Source organism: Xenia sp. Carnegie-2017, unplaced genomic scaffold (genome assembly GCF_021976095.1).
Source record: "Xenia sp. Carnegie-2017 unplaced genomic scaffold, XeniaSp_v1 HiC_scaffold_20, whole genome shotgun sequence".
Lineage (NCBI taxonomy): Eukaryota > Metazoa > Cnidaria > Anthozoa > Malacalcyonacea > Xeniidae > Xenia > Xenia sp. Carnegie-2017.
Genome location: NW_025813483.1, coordinates 13,220,385 through 13,244,685, shown reverse-complemented (window position 1 = coordinate 13,244,685; position 24,301 = coordinate 13,220,385). Strand labels below are relative to the sequence as shown.

Here is a 24,301-nt window from a genome sequence, read left to right as displayed (position 1 = left end):
TGAAAGTGATTGCCTTTTATAACCAATGAAAGTGATTGCCTGTTTTAACCAATGACAGTGATTGCTTGTTTCAACCAATGAAAGTGATTGCCTATTTTAACCAGTCATTTTATTGAATTAAAGTCAATAAAAACTAAAGGTTGCTAATCTAAAATGTTAGACTGGCTGATTACTCCGTGATTTCTCACCATTCAACTTTAATTGTATAGAGTAACCCTGAAAATAATTCTCTTAAATTAGTCTTTATTCATCAATTGCTTTTTTTTAGAAAACCCAGTGTATATTATTCCGTTGATATTGGCATTGTCAGCATTGGTCGTGTTCGTGTTATGTGTCTTGCTGACCATTATTTTTTGTGAGAGGAGAAGACGTCGTTCAAAGAAACGCTATCGTCAAAAAATGTACGAGGAAACAACAAGATTGAAAGAAAGAGAAGGTGATGATGTCGAAGATGGCGTCGAGACTGCTACTGAAGCAGGTCGCAGTGCCCGTAAAAAAGACTCATTCAGTGAGCTACGAGATATCGAATCGACCCAAGTCGATGTATCCACAACGACAGAACGTGTCGTGGGATCCAGCATCGAGATACATTCTCCCGCACGTGGTCGTCGCGAGCATGCTCCTCCACGCGAGAGAGGCGCTCGTGATGAGTGGCGTAGAAGGGACGTGTTAAGATTAAAACGAAAATCTCAGGATGAAATAATTGTTTAGCAACACATTTTTGAGCTCCAAGAGCAAGATTAAATATGACTTATCCATATACAGTGAGAAACATCCTTATCTCACACGTTTCTTTATTGACGCCCTATTTAGAATTATTATATTGTTTTAAAGTATTGTTGCATTGTAGGATTTAGATGACGAAGTGGTGATAGGGCAGTGTTATTGACAAAAATTTGCCCGTGCTAATGTATTGAAACCACTCTAAATACTTAATTACTGTGCATAATCGCAATGTGAATGCGTAAATAATCATGAAAGTTTGGTTATCCAAAACAAATAAGTAAAACTAAAAGTTTGTAATTTAATGTTATGTACAATGTTCCACGAGAATTTCAAAATGAAAATCTGGCAAACATATGCACAAATGTAAAATTGTGCCAATAAAACAAACACATTGATGCCTGTGACTTTTTTAAGACAACGTTTTGTGGTTTTGACCTCAGAAAGAGCACTTGATGGCTTAGCTTTTCATTTTGAAAATGAATGAATAATTTTAGAAATTGCTTGTAAAAAAGATGTACAAAGTCTATATAATGTATTATTTAACTGAAATAGTCAATAGCTTAAGAATATTTAGCGTAAAATAGGATTGGGAACGTGTTAGTCAATGTGGGATTAACTTCTATCGTTGACAGGTCAGCTCCATTTTTTTATCTCTAAAAATTTTCCAGGCTCAGATTAGTGTTTATGTAATTATATGTTATAAATTAGTTCTCTCCGCATTGTTAAGCTATAAAGTATTACAATATGTGAAGAAAATGTATAAAAGCGTCCCGGTTTGAAGAAAGATTTCTCATATACGGAACACGTGATTACAAATTTTGTTTTCACGCGTTCTAAGTCTTAAGTGTGTCAATCTGGTTGTCTGCATTTAATTGCCATGAGAGGAATTGTTACATTCAGAAGAAACTTTCCACCTACAACATGCCGACACAGCATTTCTTGAACGTGACGATTTGATGTTCTAAATGAAGTGTCCTAATGATGTTCGATTCCTAGGAATGACATGATTCTAGGTCCCACTTTTAAAGATTTTAATCTGTTTATTTATGCAAAAGAATCCTTTGAGACTGAAGTATTTTAAATAAGAAAGCAGAGAGCCTCTAAAATTTCTTCCTGCGTTCGAAAAATAATGGCTGCATTATCTTCTTTTGCTGCATCTCCATTCATCGCCATAAATATATGATGTGTATCTTTATTGTTTGGTAAAGGCCTTTTATTGATGGATCCTAGTTCAAAGCAAAGATAAAGACAATGCTAGAGCAAAGAATGAGTTTGTCAGCCAACTTTAAGTGCCCATGCATGACTATACCTAGGTTGAGAAGTCATGTCTCGTTTATGACTTCAAGTCTTCAACAACAGTCAACCTCGACCAACCTCATAAATGGTTTACATACAATATCCTGAAAGATTTCCTATGTTTTGTATGAAGACTAAAGTTAGATGTTACAACTCTTTTACGGATTTAGCTAAGTAGGGAATCATTGTAATTTCAAACGAAACTTCGACATCACATACGTTCGTCTATTAAAGTGCAAAAACAAATCCTTCATTATGTGACGTCACAAATCAAATTAAAATGGCCATGTCGATGAATTTTTGTCGTGCATTCTGAAATAACTGTACTCATGAAAAACTAGTCGAGCTTACGTTCATTTGAGGGATGGTTGCGAGACAGTGGGATCGCGAAGGTAATAAATTTTATTATCTTGATTGACGTGGTAGAGTTAGAGATTGCTGTGATAGAAGCTGGCAGTTGCATTTGATGATCCTGCTGTATGAATAGAAAAATTGGAATAAATATGAAACATACGATTTGGACAAACAAGGATTATGAGAAGTTTTGTCATATCCATAATTTCCAAGTTGACCAGGCTAGCTGTCTTTGAGATACAACAAGATTATCTTAACTTTATGTATGAACTTATATTAACTATAAAAACTTGTCAACGATGACTTTTGAAGTACAATATAAATTTTTCTGAAACTGTTCTGGATCAGGGACTGCAGAACCTGTTGAAAAGTGAGGAAGAGTGTGTGCGATTAGCATGAGTGCATACACTATACGTCGAACGCTCAACTTGCTAGGGAAGAAGTTGTGGATCCATACCCCCCCCCAGCTTCGCGGTCTCTGTAGAAGAACAGTTGAACTGGCGACATATTTTATCATCAAGTTCTAAAACTTTAAATGATCTCTTATTATTAGCCGAATACTCACCAAGACTTCAAGGTGATAGGATAGAACCCAAGCCAACAAACGCCGTTTATATTATCCTTGCTGTGTCAATAGTAGGATTTCTTTTTGTTGCTTGTGTCGTTGTCATCTGTCGTCTCATTATTGTAAGCAGAAGAAGATCGAAGCAGCTAAGAGATCGCTTGTCAGTAAGCTATAAATATGACCCACTTCATCGTGGAAGTGAAACATCGAGTATCATATATGATCCCTTTGTGACCAATGATCTGGAGTGAGCTGGAACAATTCTCAACAACTTTTCATGTCGAGATGTCGAGATATAATGATAATCTAAGTATCTAACACTTGATACATACCAGAATTTGCCAATGTAAAATAAAAAGAAACTATTAACTTTGTAGAAGAAATAGCAATGGAATTTTCTCAATAAATTTGACTAGGTTCCTAGTAATAGAATTTTTGAGATTATAGTTTTTATATACACATTTTCTTTTTTATTTTAACGTAATACTTCAGTAGCTACAGTTATGTGTTGAGATCAGTTGGAAAACGACGAAGATATTTAAAGTTCAGGAAAAATGGCTGCCCCATGCGAAATACGAAAACGAAAATATTTTCGAAAATTTCTCCTTGATATTGACACGAATTTGCTCGAAAGTCAAACAAATGAAAAGTTTTTTTCTTAATGCTTGAAAATGAGTGCGGAAATCGGACTTCGATGGAGACGTGCGTTCGAAGAGAAAAAGGATTTGAAAGAACATATTGAATTGCATCTGAAGGAAATCGCTGTTCGTTCCTACGCCATTTCAAGAGATCCTGTGCTTCAAATATCTCTGCGAGAGGAACTCGTACAACATGATGTTTTCGACGTGTTGGAGTGGTTTGTTTTTGGAGATGAACCTGATTTTGGTAAAAGAAAGCTGGCAGATCTCAATCAACCACCTTCAATTTGCGGTAAAATTTTCAAAACCAACGAGCCAACATACTCTTGCAGGTACAAATAATATAAATGTTTGAATATGTACAATTTTTAGCAAATGGGAGCATATGCATCACTTTTAGGATGGGTGGAATATGTCTGACATTTTGTGCAGGGCCGCAGGGGAAAAATTAAATTGTTTTACTTTACGAAATTTGACTAAGGTTTATTTTGAAGAAAGGATGGTATGCCTAACTTTGGTGCGGTTAGCTTACAAGTTTGGTCATACTACGTGAATCATTATGATTTATTTCTTTAGAAATTTACTGTTTTTAAGGTAAGCAAACACCAAAATGTTTGCATAGCACAACTAAAGCTATGGGTTGGTTATGTGACAGGGAATGTTAGAACTTTTGAAGAGATCTTATTCCTAACTTTTGCAATTATTTACCCACATTACCTATATATAATAATATATGTATGTAAAGTAAATGGTTTGAACCCTGGAGTATCGTTACATGTTTGTAGATTTAGATTGTCCAGGTTAGTATAGTCCTGAGAAGGACTGTTTTTGTTGTTGTTGACTGACATTTCTACAACCTTAGCGGTAGTCATCTTCAGAGTCAAAAAATGTCATTTGTCAAATGACTCTGAAGGTGACTTCCGCTAAGGTTGTGAAAAAAACGTCAGTCAACAACAACAAAAACAGTCCTTCTCAGGACTATACTAACCTGGACGATCTACATCTACAAACATGTAATGTATGTGTGTATCATTCTATGTCTTTGGTGTAGTTATTGATGTGTTGTTGTTTTCTGAATATGCATTTTTAGTTAGGGATCTGTGCTTGTTTAGGTATTGAGGATAAATTGTTTTGATGAAATAAATTATGAAAAATATCATAATTTCTTTCATCAAATTACCAATAAATTTTTATTTCATGCAAATAGTAACATAGCAGTGAAGGCAATCATTTATTGTAGTCCATCCTTATCAACTTGCTGGGTGCCATTGCTTTGATTTATTTGTAAATTTGAACCTATACTCTATGTTTAGGGATTGTGCAGTTGATGGAACATGTGTTTTGTGTATGGCTTGTTTTGAGAAGAGCATTCATAAAAATCACAACTATAGGGTAAACTACAATCTGTATTATATTTTTATTTCCCTATATGTATCCCTATATATATCCCTATCTGTACCTATATGTCTCTATAATTACTTACCTTTTTGAAAAAAAGCTTAACAAAATGGAAATTCTAGGTATTTAAAAATTTCATGAATTTCATGATGGTATTCTCTAGACTATTTTTCCTTTTAGCTCTACACTTCAGCAGGGGGAGGCTGTTGTGACTGTGGAGATGTGGAAGCTTGGAAACAGGGGGCAGCATGCGAGATCCACGCTAAGAGATACGATCATTCTTCAGATGAGGTTCTTTTGTGCATAAATCTATGTCTTTGTAATGTGATTATTGCTAAATAAACAAACTTCGTCACTTCAGGATTTGCTCAAGATTTTGCCTCAGAATGTTGCAGATCAAGCAAGATTTTTGTTCAATGTTATTTTGGATTTTTGTGTGGGCATGATTTGTGATCCGAACAGAGCATGTGAAGAATTTAGCATGTTAAATAAGTATGATGATTAGTTTTACACATTCATGTTAGTGCTGTGCAAACTTCTGGGGTTGCACTTGCTAAAGGCAATGGCTAAAAAACTCTGGCTTCCCAAGAAAGTTTGCTTGTCCAAAAATTCATGAAATCTTGAAAAAATTAAAATTTTTTGTTGAATGAATTAAAAACCATGGCCTTCTACACATCATATGTGATATAAATGGCTTAAAGATAAAGCATAACATGACAGATGCAATATGGCTGAGGTTAAAATATCTTATTAGTAATTCATGTTCGCTTCAAGGTTTTAGTGTTGTTCATCTGTTGGAAGGGGTTAAAGTGCTAGGCATTTGTTATAGACAAGTGACAATTTCATAATTTGTTTTTTTAGTTCACATAAAGATTCACATGTTGTTATGCTTTATAATGATGAAAGTCACACATTTCAAGGAGTAAGTAGCAAGTTTCACTTCAAAGAGCGTTGATCTGAGAGTTCTAGTTCCAGGCCTTTCACGTGAGGGCTCAGTAGATTACCTTGGATTACATGATTGAAGTTATTTTTGTTGACTGAGCATGCGCGACACTTATCAATTTCTTTTTTCAGGTGATCACAGCGCTGCAGAAAGTGATACCCCAATGCTCAATAAAGTTGGGAAAAGATATTGCCACTGTAGTTGACAGAGAGGTTCATGGGATATTGTTTTGATAGAGCGATTGATGCATTCGTTTCATTAACAACAGAATCGTTGTGTTTTAGGGACGTTCTAGTGTTTACTTTGGGCCGCACAATATGTCTCTTGAAGTTTCGCGGGATCTTCGGGTAATTTGTTTTTTTTGTACTTCATGTATTTAAGCTTCAAAGGGTTTCATCGCTTTATAATTTGCTTTATTTATCTGTAGAAACATAGCAGAGGGCCTACAGGCCCATTGCGTTGTGAGGCGATTCACATTAATGTTGTTGCTTACCAACTTATGGCGTTTAAACTCATGGAATGGCTTTCAACTTTCATAGATTGTTCAGGTGAAATATCTTTGTTTGTTACAAAGTTTTTTTATGACAGTTTTAGGCGAATTTCACGACACGTTTTGCAATGTAGCTATTAAACAAAAGTAAAAGCTTGAAGATCTTGAATCTACTTTATTCATCATAGACTTGAATATTTGTGTTCACTTTAGTTTGATTCACTCTAGATTGAACAAAAGTAAAAACGTGGAAATCTACTTTATTCATCATAGACTTGAATATTTGTGTTCACTTTAGTTTGATTCACTCTAGATTGAACAAAAGTAAAAACGTGGAAATCTACTTTATTCATCATAGACTTGAATATTTGTGTTCACTTTAGTTTCATTCACTCTAGATTGAACAAAAGTAAAAACGTGGAAATCTACTTTATTCATCATAGACTTGAATATTTGTGTTCACTTTAGTTTGATTCACTCTAGATTGAACAAAAGTAAAAACGTGGAAATCTACTTTATTCATCATAGACTTGAATATTTGTGTTCACTTTAGTTAGATTCACTCTAAATTGAACAAAAGTAAAAACGTGGAAATCTACTTTATTCATCATAGACTTGAATATTTGTGTTCACTTTAGTTTCATTCACTCTAGATTGAACAAAAGTAAAACGTGGAAATCTACTTTATTCATCATAGACTTGAATATTTGTGTTCACTTTAGTTTGATTCACTCTAGATTGAACAAAAGTAAAAACGTGGAAATCTACTTTATTCATCATAGACTTGAATATTTGTGTTCACTTTAGTTTGATTCACTCTAGATTGAACAAAAGTAAAAACGTGGAAATCTACTTTAACTTAAATCTAGAAACGAACGAAAACAAATTCCGAAAAAGCAAGTCATCTTGAGATAGTAAAATGTGTAACAGTACAAGACGCAAATAAAAGATGGCTTCTTTTTTTCGGAATTTGTTTCTTGCTTTTCTTATTTGAGTTGTCGGCTAGAAATTGTTTTTTTAATGTTCACTATAGTTAAATTCATTCTTTTTTAAACAAAAATAAAAACTTGGAAGACCAACTTTAACTTAAATGTATTTTATTCATCATAGAAATGAATAGATGATGTTCACCTTAGTGTAATTCACTCTTTGTTAAACAAAGAAAAACTTGGAAATCAACTTAAACTTAAATTTAGAAATAAATGGACAATAAGAACAAACTAGTTTCAACTAATTACACAATGGTGTATTTCTTGATGTAAAATAATACGTCGTGCTTGCTAATAATTTCATCGTTTATTTTTATTAGACTGCCTTCGACGTCTTCACGCTGACATTTCCACGACACCACGGCACGGTGAAGATAGTTATCTTGCTAAAGTACTTTGCTCTGATGCTAAGCTTTGGAAAGGTAAATAACTTTTTATTTGATCCCCAAAGACGTGTTAAAATTATGGAACATACGTTTTACTCCTACCAACACACGATCATTTTAAAAGATTAACATACCATCATTAAACGATCTTTACACGATCAACATAAGATCATTAAACGATCTTTACACGATCAACATAAGATCATTAAACGATCTCTACACGATCAACATAAGATCATTAAACGATCTTTACACGATCAACATAAGATCATTAAACGATCTCTACACGATCAACATAAGATCATTAAACGATCTTTACACGATCAACATAAGATCATTAAACGATCTCTACACGATCAACATAAGATCATTAAACGATCTCTACACGATCAACATAAGATCATTAAACGATCCTTACACGATCAACATAAGATCATTAAACGATATCTACACGATCAACATAAGATCATTAAACGATCCTTACACGATCAACATAAGATCATTAAACGATATCTACACGATCAACATAAGATCATTAAACGATCCCTACACGATCAACATAAGATCATTAAACGATCTTTACACGATCAACATAAGATCATTAAACGATCTCTACACGATTAAAATAAGATCATTAAACGATCTCTACACGATCAACATAAGATCATTAAATGATCTCTACACGATCAACATAAGATCATTAAACGATCTACACGATCAACATAAGATCATTAAACGATCTCTACACGATCAACATAAGATCATTAAACGATCTTTACACGATCAACATAAGATCATTAAACGATCTCTACACGATCAACATAAGATCATTAAACGATCTCTACACGATCAACATAAGATCATTAAACGATCTTTACACGATCAACATAAGATCATTAAACGATCTCTACACGATCAACATAAGATCATTAAACGATCTTTACATGATCAACGCAAGATCATTAAACGATCTCTACACGATCAAAATAAGATCATTAAACGATCTCTACACGATCAACATAAGATCATTAAACGATCTCTACACGATCAACATAAGATCGTTAAACGATCTCTACACGATCAACATAAGATCATTAAACGATCTTTACACGATCAACATAAGATCATTAAACGATCTCTACACGATCAACATAAGATCATTAAACGATCTCTACACGATCAACATAAGATCATTAAACGATCTCTACACGATCAACATACGATTATTGAACTCTCTTTACACGATTCACATGCGATCATTATACGATCATTACACGATCAACATATTTTTATGAAAGGAATATTTTAAGCGATCATTACCCGTTCATTAAACCATTAACATACTATCAATGAACAACCTTTTCGAGCATTTGCTAAACGAATACTTCTCACTGTATTTGATATATTTCTTTTTTTCTAGTGGCAAGATTTCATACTCATCAATTGTTTATGCATTCGTAAGTTTAATGATGAAATATATCGTTGCATTGAGTTGTGATCATGGTTTGTCGGACATTCCTATTAAACCATTGAAATATGTGCTACAGTGCATATCATCTTTAGGTTGCTTAAAGATTCATTCGGAAAACGCGCTCTTGCTATCGAATTCACCAAGGTAGTGGGCAACTTTCTCTTTGTGCTTCCATTTCATTCTCGTATCATTTCACTGCAAGTAAATTTCGTCAATAGCTGCTGTAACTTAATCAAATGTTTTTACATATGAAATACTAAAGTTTAATGCGAGAGCAATTGTTGATGTGGCGATCCGACTGTGTTGTGGCTTGTTTTTCTTTCAGAATTATTCAGCTGTTCTCAGTGATTTCTTAGCCGATGACCAGGACCATTCTATCTCTGTATAAACATGATTTTTTAAACAAAGATTTAAGAACGTCGATCTCGAATAAAATTGTCGTCTTATATATTTTAGGCGTCTTCGTTGTCTGTTCAAATATTTACTGTCCCTAGTCTGGTATGTACTTCATTTAAGTCCTTTTTTTAAACTCGTATCTACAGTTGATGTTACGTCCGAGCACTTTACTAAAAAATACGTGTTGCTAAGAAATATCATTTCAATCATTGCTTTTCCAGGTTCAAATGCTTGCGGTGAACTGCGATCTGTTGGAAGTTGTAATCGATGTTCTTTTGAAGAAAACTTCTCCTTTTCTTGGAGGTACGTGAATGCTAAGTAAAGTTGAAGCTCAATTTTTTTTTGTGAATGCAAATCGTCACAATCGTACATTCCGTCAATTAATTGCCTCTTTACGTGATTATGATGGTAAAGGTTGTTGATATATACGTATGTTTAGATGATAAAATCATAGATTTAAGTCGTGATGAACGCAGGAAATCAGGACGCTTGTATTATGTTATCCACGACTTAAGGTAACGACAACCAAACATGATTTTTTCTGTGTTTGATATAACTTTACTTGGATTTAGGAGATCAATTTTTGATATAAAAAATATGTTCTTATGATGACATATATGAACAACTACGAACGATATTAGACTTTTCATTGCCATTTCTGAGGCCAGTTTTACCGTCCTGGATGGTCCCCACTGAGCTGGGTCGTTTTAACTTGAGCTGGATAGTTCCCTTCTGAGATGGATAATTTAATGAGCTGAATAGTTCCCCCTGAGTTAGATAGTTCCCCCCTGAGCTGGATAGTTCTACTAACCTGGATGGTTTTACCCTGAGCTGGATAGCTCGACCCTGAGCTGGAAAATTCCACCTGTTGTGGATAGTTTTCACGGATCTAAATTATTCCACTGAGCCTAATATGCACTGGACAGGGACTTTCCAAACTTATCAGAAAGATAACATTCCAGGTTTCAAGCAAATCAATTTTAAAATTTAAAATGTTACTCTTTTTATGTTATTTCTTCGTAGATACATCTTGCAAAATAAGCCCAGCTCTTGGACTGATAGTTTAAAAATGAAATTTTACAATTTTCTTGAACGTTACCTAAATCTTCTGCAACGTTTTCAGGTATTGTAATGTTTACGTCATTACGGTTGTAGGTTTTGTCTAATTGCTCACATTGCAACTTTTTTGTTAATTTCAGGAAGTGAACATGATAAGGCGGGCCACAAGTGTCCATGTGGAAATTGAACCGGAATGGCATTTAACGTTTGACTTTGCTATGCGTCTTTCATTGCTTACGCCTCACATAATGCAATGGTGTGGTAGTCATGTAAGATTTATTGAATGTTTGTGTTTTTATGCTAAATGGAATTTGTTATTTTGCTTTTTGACTCTTCTGTCCATCTCTAACCGTCATAATTCTCCTGTGATCTCTCGTACTCCCTTTGATACATTCCAGCGACTTTGTCCTTCACTCTCCATAATGATCCTATTCTGACCGATTGATTTCTGACTTTTCACTCTGATTCTCTTTTCATCAATCTCTTTCTAACGCTTCTATCCTTGTTTCTCTACTTTGATCCCTTCTCACGCTCTAATCTTTCCCATCTCTGAGGCTTCCTTCACGCGTATATTTTTAAACTATCCTCTGCTATTATGATCGTCTCCTGATGCCTGTATTTTTAAATCTCACTATCTTTATCTTTTCTCTTTATTCTACGTAATTAGTCTAACTTACTCTTCAACAAACTGTAAATTTATTCGCCTCATGTTTCGATTCTTTTGTCTTTACATATAGAGAGATATTTTGATAAAATCCATCGCAATCACATTGAAATGTTTGAGAGACGTGACGCGATCGTTCGGCGCCAAAAAACATCGAGGTATTATGTTGTTTTAATTATTGCCTATTGTTATTAAAGTGCTGGACACACAAATTATTCTTTTTCAGAGGGCGAAAAAACCATGACCTTATTCAACTTTGATGTATCTTCTGAAAAAGTCTCTGTACACATACCGATCGTTAGATTTTTAGCCGGTCTGTGTTCGATTTTACTGGTAGTGGTCGAGAACACTTTGTTTGATTATTGCTTCATTATTTTAGGCTTGATTGGCTGTTGTGCAAAATACTCGCTTGATGCGCAAAATATGTTGGAAATAAAAGTTTGTATCTTGGATATTGCACATTTGTTTTATTCATTCTTTTTCAAAAATAGACAAGCTTCTCTTTGATGTTCCATTTAAATACGTTCTACAGATGACATATAGATATTTATAAAAAGCATGATTATTGTAGTTATGAATGATTATGAATTTAAACATGCATCCAATGAAGTATACCTTACACAGTTCTATATTCTTTTTGGACAACTTTCAGTTTTAGTTATCCAAAGTTGTTTCACGGATTTAGAATTTCGATAAAAATTAAAGATATGTATTCAACAATAACAAAGCCAGCCCGTTGTAATTCAAATTTTTCAGCGAAATTGCTGTTCATTTCTTTAAAAAATTCTATTTATTGTTTTTCCAGTAATCAAACATAAAAATGTTTGCATTGTTGGAGTATAAACTGGCTGGCTTTGCTATTGCCAAAGTATAGTGTTTATACAGTAGAGCCACTCCTTTTAATTTTTTTGTGCCACGCATATCTTATATTACGCATGTGATTACCATAGTGGCAGCCAGTCAATTGTCTTTTTTGACCAATAGGAATGATGAAATGGCTAACGGCTACCAGTAATGTAGTTAAATATACGGCAGCCAATTGCGCAAGAAATAGACCTACTGTTTATTCCCTGTACTCCACTACTGCTATACACATGAAAGATAATCTTCTATGAATGTTTCTGGCAGTAGCGGATCCAGTGTTCGTCCAAATAAATTATACCTGCTTGATTTTAAATATAAAGTACTTTCACAAAAATACTATCGGGTTTGAATTTTTAAAGAATGTAATTTACCAATGTACTCTAAGGCACTAAGGTGCTTAGAAATGTAAATATATTCCAAATCGTGCAGCAGTAGTTTATTTTGACGTACCATAGGTCCATTACCGGTTTGTGAACTGCAAACCTCGTGGAGTCTTGTTCGCTTGCTCTGTTGTCTGTGGGTCTGAAGTATCTTTATGTGTTTGATAGGGAGATGACGATTTATTAACTTATATGGCCTATCCGTTGAAAGTCTTAGTGTTTGCTGCTCAGGTTAAATCGGGAATGTGGAGGAGAAACGGTTTTTCTGTACAACATCAGGTACAGAAAGAACACAATACTGCCCAGGGTGGTAGACAAAAGAAGTTATTTGTCCAAATTTTTGTACAATATACCTACTGTTCTGATTTTGATTAGATGAGATACGTCTAAACAAGAAAAATATGATTGTCGTCACTCTGATTGACCAAGTCATGTTTATTTAACACAACGTACATCTAACTCAGCATATTACCTAACTCAACATATTACCCAACTCAACATACTGCCTACAATAACTCAACATACTGCCTAACTCAACATACTGCCTAACTCAACATACTGCCTAACTCAACATACTGCCTAACTCAACATACTGCTTAACTCAACGTCTTACCTAACTCAACATATTTCATAACTCAACATATTACCTAACCCAACATATTACTTTACTTAACATACGTATTATCTAACTCAACATATTACCTAACTCGAAATACTTCCCAGCTCATGATGTTCAATTTTACTTCACTTAACATATTACTTAATTATCTACACATATTATCATTTCTTGTTAGCAAATCTGCTTATATGATGCGTGAAGTCCTACTCTACACCCACCCACCCCTCCGTGTTTTAATTAATATTAGTAACTTTTCTGCATATTTACCCCTCAGCATGCGTGCTTGTCTGTACTTGTACTCTATTGGATGTAAGGCTTAATGAAATCTGGTGTTTCGTTGTCCGATGTCATATGTTTTCGTATACTTTATAGTTGAATGGAAATGTTTCTTTATTGATTTAGATTCATGCTTATTGTCAAGATACTTGCGCCTGCGAAATGTACGACAAGGATATTTTCTTCATGCAGGTACATCTATGTATACTGTTGGGTCTATGAGTTCTTAATTCATGTACATCTATGTGTACAAAAAGTTCTAAAATACTGTGGTATATATGAGTTTTAAATGTGTGAAGTTTCCATTGAGATATATATGTTGTAAAAGTTGGCAAACAGAAAATTTACGTAGATTTATGTGCACTGTAAGATATACAAGCGTTTCAGTTCTAACAGTTGACCAAAAACCACGAAATAAATGTTTTGTTTTTTACATTTATCTGATACAAACCCATACAATTGTACATAACATGAAAATGATTTGATTTGTGAAGTGTTTCTCCGAGAAAAGTACAAACCATAATCTGTGTATTACTTTACGTAGGTCTTGGCATCTTGTATGGATAAAGAACATTTTTTTCTTATTTTGCTTGACATGTTCCAACTAACATCTTGGGCTTCGTAAGTTTCTTATTATGAAAATGTTTTTCATCATTCATCATGAAAATATTTGTGTATTTTATCCACACCTGGTTACTCATACGTTAACTTGCTTTGTTTAGACAGGTGGATTAGCTTAATTTTAGACTTGGATTATTTAAATCATTACAGTTGGATTAACTTAACACTACCTATCCTTATCTTGCCCTATTTTTGTCCGATCCTATGTAATTTAGGATAACGTGGGAATGTATTAGTTTATAGTGTTTGATTTGGGGGGATCTTATTTTGTCTTTGTTGTGTGTACAGGGAGAGCTACAGTGTCAATAAGAAGGACGAGGTTCGTTTGAATTTTTTTTGTGTTTTTTTTTTGACAGTTGGTTTTATGTGTAACCCTTTGTTAGTAAATTTTATGTGTTTATGTTTATTTGCATTGCTTATGTTTATATATCACAGAGCACAATCAATCAACAGCTTGCTTTGGCCGCTGAATTTCTCCATCTTTTGATCATATTATTGGGTAAGACTACCTCCCGTTGACAAATACTATCAAATGATTGAAAGGAGTCAGTCTAGAATTCAGGTTTACTTCGTAATTCCTAGTGCTGGATATTTGTGATTCGCCACCGATATCAGTGCCATCGAGTGAACTGTAATATCAACTAAAACGTTAACTACGCCGCCATTTTTGAAGCCTAAAATGAAGCTTGTTTTTCTGAGTTTTGAGTAGTTTCACGATATTATTTCAGAAAATCAACAACGATTTACATTGAACACAAAGGCACAAATTGCCATGAAAAGTTCTGCAACACACGATTTTGTAATAAACCTAAAAACTCTCATATACATACATCATAACTCGCTTCAAAATGGCGTAAAGAACTATCATTTGCGTTCCACTTTATATTAAAGTACACTGGTGTCTCTCCAATAATCAAAACATAACTGACCCATTGATTGTATCCTACTATTAAAAGCGTTACATTCGCTCCTTTATCTTTTTTCGTTAATTTTTTAGGAGAGAGATACAACAGCACTATTGGTATAGTAGACAAAGACAGTGAAGTTAGACGTGAGATTATTCACAGATTGTGTTTGGGCGATGTGTCGCGCAGTGAGTTGTTTCGTGGATTGTCTTTCGTGGAGTCTGAGGTAGAATGGAAACTTTCATACACGACACGTACAATCAATTAAAAAAATTTTTTTATCATCTTCTCTGTTTGATGCAGTATGAACGTAGGGGAGAGATTGATGGCATCATCAATTCCGTGGCGACTTTCAAGTACGTCAAAATATAAAAGAAAGCCCGGCATACTAAAAAATTTCCTTTGGTAAAGTTTCTTTCACATACTTTTAAACATTTAACTACATTTCCGTCAATTTCAGAAAACCTGCCCGTTCTGGTAAGGGGATATACAAACTGAAGAAAGAGTGCTTGTCGGAGTTCAACCCGTATTTCTACCATTATACGAAGAATCTACAATCAAAGGTTCGTTAATTTTTAATTAGAACTGCTACTACGTTTTGTCAATAATGACAGTTGGAATTAGTGACGTAGCCAGCCCGGAAGTGTTTTATAAATTTCGAATCGTTAGCATTATTTGTTTTTTAGAAAGCTATTGTTTTTGCAGTGAGTGAACTCACATTTATTTATATAGTCGACACCAATAATAGTTGTGGCTGTAAATTTCAGTCTTCCAACTTTAAATGAAATAATTTGTCTTGTAGTTTAATTAATGAATAAAAAATATGCAAAATTGTAATTTATCCCGATCAACATAAAAAATAGCAAAAATTGTACATTTTTGCAATGGCTATTACCTAGGCTGAAGATTACATGAAGAAAAGATGCAAAGAAGAAAAATTACCGGAATGTAAATTATTAAGTTTATTGCTTACAATTGTCATATCATAAAAAACTAACATCACCCATTTTCACGCGAATTACTGAGCTTCTTATGGAAGATCGCTATCCCGCTCCATCGTGTTTTTTTTTGTAGTTTTTGCTCCACCTGCTCCCGTCGACTTTCTTTCATCATACTCCAGTATCACTAAACTACTGATCTCAAACAAGATGATTCAACTGTTCACCATCTTGATATGGCGGATCAAGAAAGGCAGTCCCCGATCATGGACGGATCGAATTTTCCATGAGGTTTTTTATCCGATATATTATTTAATCTTTTCAAAAAGAACTCAAACTATACTAGCTATATGTGCTTTGTCATTTTTGATGTCACCATGTCAACTGAACGTTTGGCGCTATTGAATTTGATAAAACGAAATCCATATCATTTTTGTAGATTTTGTACCTCATTTGTTTGGGTCTTTGCGAAGAGAAGAAACAAAGAAAAAATGGTCGTGTGTTTGGCTTTGTCAGCGCTGCAAATGCGCGAAACCATTGCGGTAAATAGGTGTCAAAATATTGTCTTCTGAAGGACTCGATATTGGGAAAGATAATGGCAGTCCATTTTGACATAAAGTTGCTCGTGCTTGAGTTGTATCTTATATCATTTTAATGTTCTTAGCTCGGTCAAACCTGTCTTTATTTGAACGTTTAAAAGCTTTGCAAGGTGAACCGATTGTTCAAGGTCACAGTTCACTCCTATGTTACACAATCCAGGTTTGTTACTCAATGCTGTGCCTAAATTATTTTGTATGTATTACCCAGTGTTCCTGGTTGTATTTATTACCCAATGTTCCTGGTTGTTTTTATTACCCATTGTTCCTGGTTGTTCTTATTCACCCATTGTTCCTAGTTGTCTTTATTACCCAATGTTCCTGGTTGTCCTTATTACCCAATGTTCCTGGTTGTCTTTATTACCCAATGTTCCTGGTTGGCCTTAATACCCAATGTTCCTGGTTGTCTTTATTACCCAATGTTCCTGGTTGTTCTTATTACCCAATGTTCTTTTAGACAAATTTTATTGTAAAACAATAAAAGTTTCGTTTCAAATAAGTAAAACACTTCTTGTTGTTTTTTTTTTGTTTCAACACAGAAATTTCGTGAACAGTTGGGATCAGAGAGTGATTCTACTGACTCTGGTGCTATACTTCCTCAACCAATGGACGTCTCAGATGTCAAGTCATGTGACACGGAGAAAATTATGAAACGACAGGCCTCTGAAGAAAGGCGGAAAAGAGTTTTACAGCAAATGGCAAATATGCAGAAAGCATTCATTAAACAAAATTCTGACCTATATTTGTCGACAGAAACTGAGTAAGCTGTAGGAATATTAAAGAATGTTATATGCAGTGCGGTGTTTGAAATTAAATGAAGATATGATCTTCGAACTTTTGCTGGACAATTTTAAGCAATTGTCTCATGAACCTGAAAAATTCAGGTGACTCAACGGGATTCGAACCCATGACCGGCACCGCAGAGGTCATGGGTTCGAATCCCGTTGAGTCACCTGAATTTTTCAGGTTCATGAGACAATTGCTTAAAATTGTCCAGCAAAAGTTCGAAGATCATAACTTCATTTAACTGTAGGAATATTGTTTTAGATTTCAGTCCAGGTTATCACAATTCATTAACATATATTTATTCATATATCTTTGTCATAACTATTGGTTTACCAACTGGAAAATGAATTCTTTGAATAAATACGGTTGCTCGACATTAAATGTTAAAGAACATCACAATGGCGTTAATAAAAGATTTACGTTGGGCAATCGTATTTATGCCATTTGCCTGAAGCATGATCACAAGTTCATTGAAATATTTTCATTTCAGTGTTAGTGAATCTTCTAAAAATGAAGTGGATGCATTTCAAGGATTAAAAAATCCACAAAAGTCTGTGATTGGAATCGGAAACAATCGTGATTCTTCTATTACGGTGCCTCGCGAGTCACTTATTTGTATATTATGTCAAGCGAGCCCAAATTCTTCCAATAAACCGCTGGTGTCGTGTGCTTTTGTACAGCGGTCGACCGTGCTATCAGACAATCACCATCAGGACCTTGAAGAAGGGGATACAGCAGATCCACTGCTATCATATAGGGATCGACGTGTCGGGGTCCATGTGGGCAGCTGTGGTCATGTAATGCACGGTGATTGTTGGGTACGGTTCTTTGAATCTATATTAACCAATGAGCGACTTTCATTGAGATCACGAATACTCAACACGTTTGATTTGACAAGAAGGGAGTTTTTATGTCCTTTATGTTCTGGTCTTTCGAATACTGTCCTTCCTTTGGTATCTTCTGTTGTTTCTACTTCACACGAAGGAAGCGGGTAAGGGTAATATTGTTTATTCAGCATTGTCTACTTAGACAATTTTAGGGAATGTAAAATCTGTTTTCATTCATCATCTTTTGAATTTATCATCTTTTCATTCATCATTTTTTCATTCATCATCATTTCATTCATCATCTTTTCATTCATCATCTTTATTCGATGTTTTAACAGTGGCATAGCAAGTTTGATAAAATTGACGAGGGACATCATTCTGATTTATTCATTTATTTCAAAATCAATTGTTATTACAGATAAAATAAAGTATGTATATATATGTGCGGGCTCTTCTCTCACCCTCCTCACCCCTCACCCTCCTCACCCCTCACCCTCCTCACCCCTCACCCTCCTCACCCTTCTCACCCCTCACCCTCCTCACTCCCTCACCCCTAAAGCATTAGGTCTGCATCAATGCTTGTTCCCTCCATTTGTTTTAGAGGATCATACACATTCTGGTATGACACTTTTCAAAAGATTGAATTAAGATTAACACCAGAATTAATCGATTTCTGTAAGGATGGTGAACATAAAGCAGGTCAGTTGTTTAGCACAAAATTCTACATTTAATTCACAGAATACGATCATATTAAAGTTCATGTTTACTGATTTTTATTTGAGCGCTATACGCCATTGATCCGATTCTCAGGTAATGCAGGAAACTCGCTCAATTGTCCTCTCTGGATAGACTTTAGTGAGGCTGTCCTCCAGGCCATTTTGGGTGTATTTGAGAGGGTGATTGCATCCGTTTTTTGTTCTGGTAGAGTGGCAAATCAATGATGTAAAGCGCTTGAAGTCGTTTAGGTGTTAATATTTTGTGGTAAACTAAACACACATGTTTTATATTAGATTCAGTTTGGAAAACAGTGAAAGAGAAAATTGCTCATCTACTCTACGGGTAAATCATTTTGTCTTATCTTCTCTTTACGCTATACTATAATGTGGAAGGATTCGTCTGAAGCTCAAGCTCAGTTTCGATTTTTAGGACGGATCTTTCCTCCGATATGACATCCATGATAACAGTCTTCACTCGAGCAGCCTACATGGTAATGAAATTCTTATTTTATTTTATTGCCAATTAGGACTTATTTATTATCCGTAAGCATATCGATGAAGGTTGTGTGCTTTATTCGTCTTTTTACTTATTATCGATTCAGTTGTTGATTATCGGTTGAGCAATTGATAATCCGTTTCACGTCTCTTATTATTTAAGTAGAGTTAAAATTTGATATTCTTATAAATTAATAATAAAAATATAAACTAATCTTCTATCGACAATTTTTTCTGCGCGAACAGCACAAATATAATGTATGTAGGTGAAACAGTCAATACAGAATCACATTTGGTTATAGTCAGTTGGTCGGATTTTTGGTAAAGTTATTCGGTTCCAAAGATATTCATCTTATTTTGGAAATGTGCATTATTAGTTGGAAATATATTTATGTTTTTAAACACCTCAAAAGGAATTGGATTTTTTGGATTTTCTTTTGAAACTCATAAGCAATAGTTTTTTCGTAAAGCTATTTTTAATTTGAAATTGTACTGCATTTATTTATTTTGCCTACCGCTGAATCTTCTATTGTGTATTTTTTTAATTGACTCGAGTTTTTATTTTTTATATTTTGTGTGGTAGTTCGGTTTGAATGTGGAACCCGACGATGAAAACAGCCGAGTTTCGTTAATTGCCTGGGCAACATGTGCCTACACTATACAATGTCATGGTTTGTCGTGCTGCCATTTGTGTCGCTTGACTTCATTTTTTTCTTACATCAATGAAGTATTATTTTTTCCTTAGAGCTTACACTAAGAGAGAGTTCAAATCAAGAGACTTATCCAAAACGCGAGGTTAGGTTTTGTCCTTCTTGCGTAGCAACGACTGTATTGTATGTTGTTTTGTTGCTGTCTCAAAATAACTTTGTACGCAATGCGAAATGTTGTAGACTTTTTTCATAAAGTTAAAAAAAAACAATTGAAAGAGAAAATCCGTAGATAGACTAAGATAGTAAATGTTATTATCATTATTGTTATTACGTTATATTGACTAAGATAAAACATCAGGGAAAGATTACTGTTATCGACTCCTATAGTAAACATTCTTGATGCAAACTAGAATGAAACTAAGCTGAAAATACTAAAATGATATTATTACATTTAAAAATATTCCTTCGATGCTTTCTTATATTGAATTAACTATTTATTAAATTGACGTGCCCGTAATAATGAAAATCAGATATTTTACATTCGTAAATACAATGTGCAACAATCTTAACTTAGCAACTGAATTTGTTATTTGAATAGTTTGATATGATTAAGTCGCTGGTTTCTCTGGCTGGCACCGTGAGCTCAATCAGCAAACCACGTGACGTTGTGAGTCATTGCATCCGTCTTTTCTCTGTGATTAGCGGGAGTGATAAAGTACCTCAAGAAAAATGGACAATTGTGAATATAGATGTTTTTGATTGGATGGTAGGATCAAGACTAGTCCTTCTGATATTTTGTTATCTTTGTAATCGACGTTTATATAACATATATGATTTATTTTAAGGTGAAAATGCGATTCACATTGCCTAGTTTGGATCTTTTAAATTATACTGAAATGACATCATCAAGAAACGGTGACGGATTGTCGTCGATGGAAATGGATGGTTTTGTATTTCATTTTGCCCTCACGGCTTGTATCACTCAGATCTTGCTAACGACGTCGGGAGAGATACCCTCAGGTATTTATTGGTACAATGATGGATAAGAGATACCATCAGGTACATATTGATACAATGATGGATAAGAGATACCCTCAGGTACATATTGATACAACAGGTATATATTGAAAACATGATGAATGTAAAAAATACCATCAGGTATATATTGATACAACGATGGATAAGAGATACTCTCAGGTATATATTGAAAACATGATGAATGTAAGAAATACCTTCAGGTATTTATCGATACAATGATAGATAAGAGATACCTGAGATATTTATTGAAAGCATGATGAATGCAAGAAATACCTTCAGGTATATATTGATACAATGATGGATATAAGAGATACCCTCAGGTATATATTGACAACATGATGGATATAAGAGATACCCTTAAGTTTATATTGATAACTTGATTGATATAAAACGCAAAATTTCCTTGGGATTCGATAATATTTGATGGGTCAATGCAATGTTGAACTTTTTCAGATGAAATGGACGACCCTCCTCAAATGAACGACGACGCCTCAAAACATTTAGCTAATTTATGGAGAAAAATTCATCATTTACGGAAGTAAGTGTAGACTTGATTACTTGTGTTTTGTGTTTTTCTGATATCGAGACATGGTTTATATGATGTTTAACGTCTAGTGTTGTTACTTCTTTTCTTTTACAGTCCTTCTGTGCAGACTCACAATCACCCGAATGCCCAAAGACTGATGATGCACATAAAATTACGCTTGTTACCATTCCTACGATGTTGCGTAATATTCTTTCATATTTTAAACAGCACAAGAATTCCTTTGGCTCTTCGAGGTACAACCAGAGTTCTGTTTCAACGGAGCTCCTTCCACATTAAATTTTAACAAAATTCTTATGTCATTATCGTAGAAAGATTCCATTCTTTTCACGAGGAATATGACGCTTTGGCAACATTCCTGGCGATACCTCGCTCACTGACCGATTTATTCACCTGGAATGATTTAGAGAGTACCTTTAATAGCAAGACAATTTCAAACATCGTTGAAAGGTATTCTCATGCTGTTATGTTAACATGGCTACTTTGTGGTTATCGCTGCATCATTAAACACAAATCACAATTACTTTTGCATGTTACATTAATTAATATGTTATATGGATATTTTCACCCTTCCTGCACCCTCTCTATGTTCTATTCAAAGATAGAAAGGGTGTGCACACCACAATTTATGTGCATTGCAAGACAAAACCACCATGGGCGTAGGAAGATTGATCACTGGCAGGGGGGGGCTTAATATGTCCTTTGAAAACAATGCTTTGAAAACAACAGATTTCAAAATAACTTAGCACTGCATGTCATGAATATATGAATATTACCGCGCCCCCCCCCCTCCCATTCTATACATTTACAAGAAATTATGACTGTTTATTTTTTGTCAGATGGTGTACTAAAGCGAGAAGTGAAATTTACATTCCTAATCAACTGAGGTATGTTATGTTGCTCTATTAAGTACATACTTTAATAGGAACGAGTTTTCTGATTTGGTCAATCTGACAACAGCAATAAATATTGTTCTTTGAAACAATCATTAAACATGATCCTAAAGTAAGATACCAATCCTAATATTCATTTTTTCATTAGTTTTTTTTTGTATTTTCATCAGCTTTGAGCTCAGCAAAAAATTGTTAATTCAACTTCCTAAAGACTTCAGTGTACTAATAAATCAAGCATCACAGTACGAGTGAGTACGGCACAGTCACGAATGTTAAAGATATTTGTTTCATTATATGCTTTCATTACGCGCTTTCATACATCACCTGAACTGCGTATTTCGGTTTTATTTAGATGTCCAGTGTTCTCTGGTATAGAAAACAGTGTGCCTGCGTTATGTCTGATCTGCGGTGCCTGGTGCTGTTGCGAGGGTTGGTGTTGTAGGGAGGTTTTAAGGGGAATAAACGTCGGTTCTTGTACTGCGCATGCCTCGCGATGTGGTGCTGGTATAGGAATCTTTCTTCGTGTGCAGGATTGCCGCGTTGTTCTTCTTAATGGTATAGGCAAAGGATGTTTTCATCCATCGCCGTATCTTGATGCTTACGGTGAAACTGACCCTGGACTGAGGTGACCATTTTTATGTGAATTACTCACTTTCTTTACTTGATATTACTAAGACAAATAAATGTATTCAGATCGCAGTAGGGTATCCAGATTTTAGGAAGGTGCACCAGGTTTTCTTGAGCATGAGCATCAAAGATGCGAGCGTCCAGTCGAGTTGTGCTTTGGATGGGTGTGAGTGTTGAGATAAACACCATTTGCAGTACTCTAAGGGCAGTCCTAATAAAGAAATTATAGCTGCTTTAGTATAACTTACTGAAACTCGTGACTTCATCTATTGCATATTGTGTTTGTTTAATTTCATGTTTTCGTGGAATTCACTAGAGAAATTCACGACGTAGTAACACTTGAAGTGATTTGTAATAGTCTGAGAGATGAATAAAAAGTGTGTTGATGTTTAGAACAGAAGTCATTTTTCAGGAAATTCTATTTAGTTAGAGCTATTTATGTCAATCTAGTTTAGGCACTGAATTCCAACATGCAGAAGGTTGTCTGTAGTGATGAATTTTGTGTGAGCGCTGTTGTCTTAATTTGGCAGTACAAAGAACAGAAAAAAGTCCCCTTTAGTTTTTAGTGAGAATGTTTTGTCTCCTATTTTAAATGTATTCAAAGGTTGATTACCTTTGAGTCGTGCGCTGGCTGAGGGGCAAAGCAATGATTTACAGCGTTCAAGCAATAATCAATGAACAATAAGTTATGTTAACTATGGGTCTAGATCAATGAGAAGTTTTCTTGTTGTATGTCGAACAAAAAAATTGTGAACTAACTGATATACTTCTTTCTCAAATTAAATAAAGTTTCTCATTCAAAAAATTGTTTCATTTCAGGCGTGGAAATCCACTATATTTATGTGAAGATCGTTTCGAAAAACTGCGCAAACTTTGGAGTAAACATGGTGTTTGCAGTGAAATAGTTCGAACTTTGGAAAGTAACAGACAATTAATGCAAATAGACTGGGCTTCTTACTAGAGCTACATTAAACATAGAAATACTGTATGTTATAGTTGTTGTAAGTTTCGTTATCTATTCTAGAATATATGAAACAATTACTCTAACTATGTTTTTTAGATTTCGTGCCATCAGATAGTAATTACTCTGCATAATTTGTATGTATAATACGTTTTGTTTTCAAAAATTAGATTCGATAGTTATCCGGTAA

The 24,301-nt window shown here is 34.5% G+C and overlaps 2 protein-coding genes and 1 long non-coding RNA gene across 7 annotated transcripts in view; 2 read left to right on the top strand and 1 right to left on the bottom strand.

The window, feature by feature from the left end:
- Positions 1 to 1,486, top strand: part of LOC124440935 (protein jagged-1-like) — a 25,966-nt gene extending 24,480 nt beyond the window's left edge. For all 5 annotated transcript variants that reach the window (XM_046991360.1, XM_046991361.1, XM_046991363.1 and 2 more), the window contains one exon: positions 269 to 1,486. In XM_046991360.1, the coding sequence (XP_046847316.1) occupies positions 269 to 711 (443 nt within the window). In that variant the 3' untranslated portion in view covers positions 712 to 1,486. The remainder of the gene's footprint in view (positions 1 to 268) is intronic.
- LOC124440937 overlaps positions 1 to 16,103 on the bottom strand; it is a 17,572-nt gene extending 1,469 nt beyond the window's left edge. The window contains exons 1-2 of the long non-coding RNA XR_006946820.1: positions 16,035 to 16,103; positions 12,379 to 12,380 (exon numbers count right to left, since the gene is read on the bottom strand). This is a non-coding gene — a long non-coding RNA (uncharacterized LOC124440937). The remainder of the gene's footprint in view (positions 1 to 12,378; positions 12,381 to 16,034) is intronic.
- Positions 3,408 to 24,301, top strand: LOC124440934 (E3 ubiquitin-protein ligase UBR2-like). The gene is made up of 48 exons (XM_046991358.1): positions 3,408 to 3,911; positions 4,893 to 4,971; positions 5,158 to 5,268; positions 5,339 to 5,469; positions 5,839 to 5,899; positions 6,052 to 6,132; positions 6,205 to 6,267; positions 6,348 to 6,468; positions 7,720 to 7,821; positions 9,206 to 9,242; positions 9,349 to 9,400; positions 9,582 to 9,638; positions 9,713 to 9,754; positions 9,874 to 9,955; positions 10,092 to 10,167; positions 10,676 to 10,775; positions 10,852 to 10,980; positions 11,449 to 11,533; positions 11,602 to 11,688; positions 11,755 to 11,813; positions 12,788 to 12,898; positions 13,641 to 13,706; positions 14,059 to 14,135; positions 14,424 to 14,454; positions 14,571 to 14,634; positions 15,133 to 15,266; positions 15,344 to 15,396; positions 15,501 to 15,603; positions 15,940 to 15,988; positions 16,115 to 16,269; positions 16,418 to 16,520; positions 16,643 to 16,737; positions 17,114 to 17,334; positions 17,851 to 18,351; positions 18,789 to 18,886; positions 19,198 to 19,246; positions 19,334 to 19,394; positions 19,982 to 20,069; positions 20,144 to 20,193; positions 20,647 to 20,814; positions 20,894 to 21,068; positions 21,540 to 21,624; positions 21,727 to 21,866; positions 21,942 to 22,080; positions 22,470 to 22,517; positions 22,694 to 22,771; positions 22,876 to 23,148; positions 23,970 to 24,301. The coding sequence occupies exons 1-48, from the start codon at positions 3,613 to 3,615 to the stop codon at positions 24,109 to 24,111; spliced, it is 5,211 nt and encodes a 1,736-aa protein (XP_046847314.1). The 5' UTR covers positions 3,408 to 3,612; the 3' UTR covers positions 24,112 to 24,301.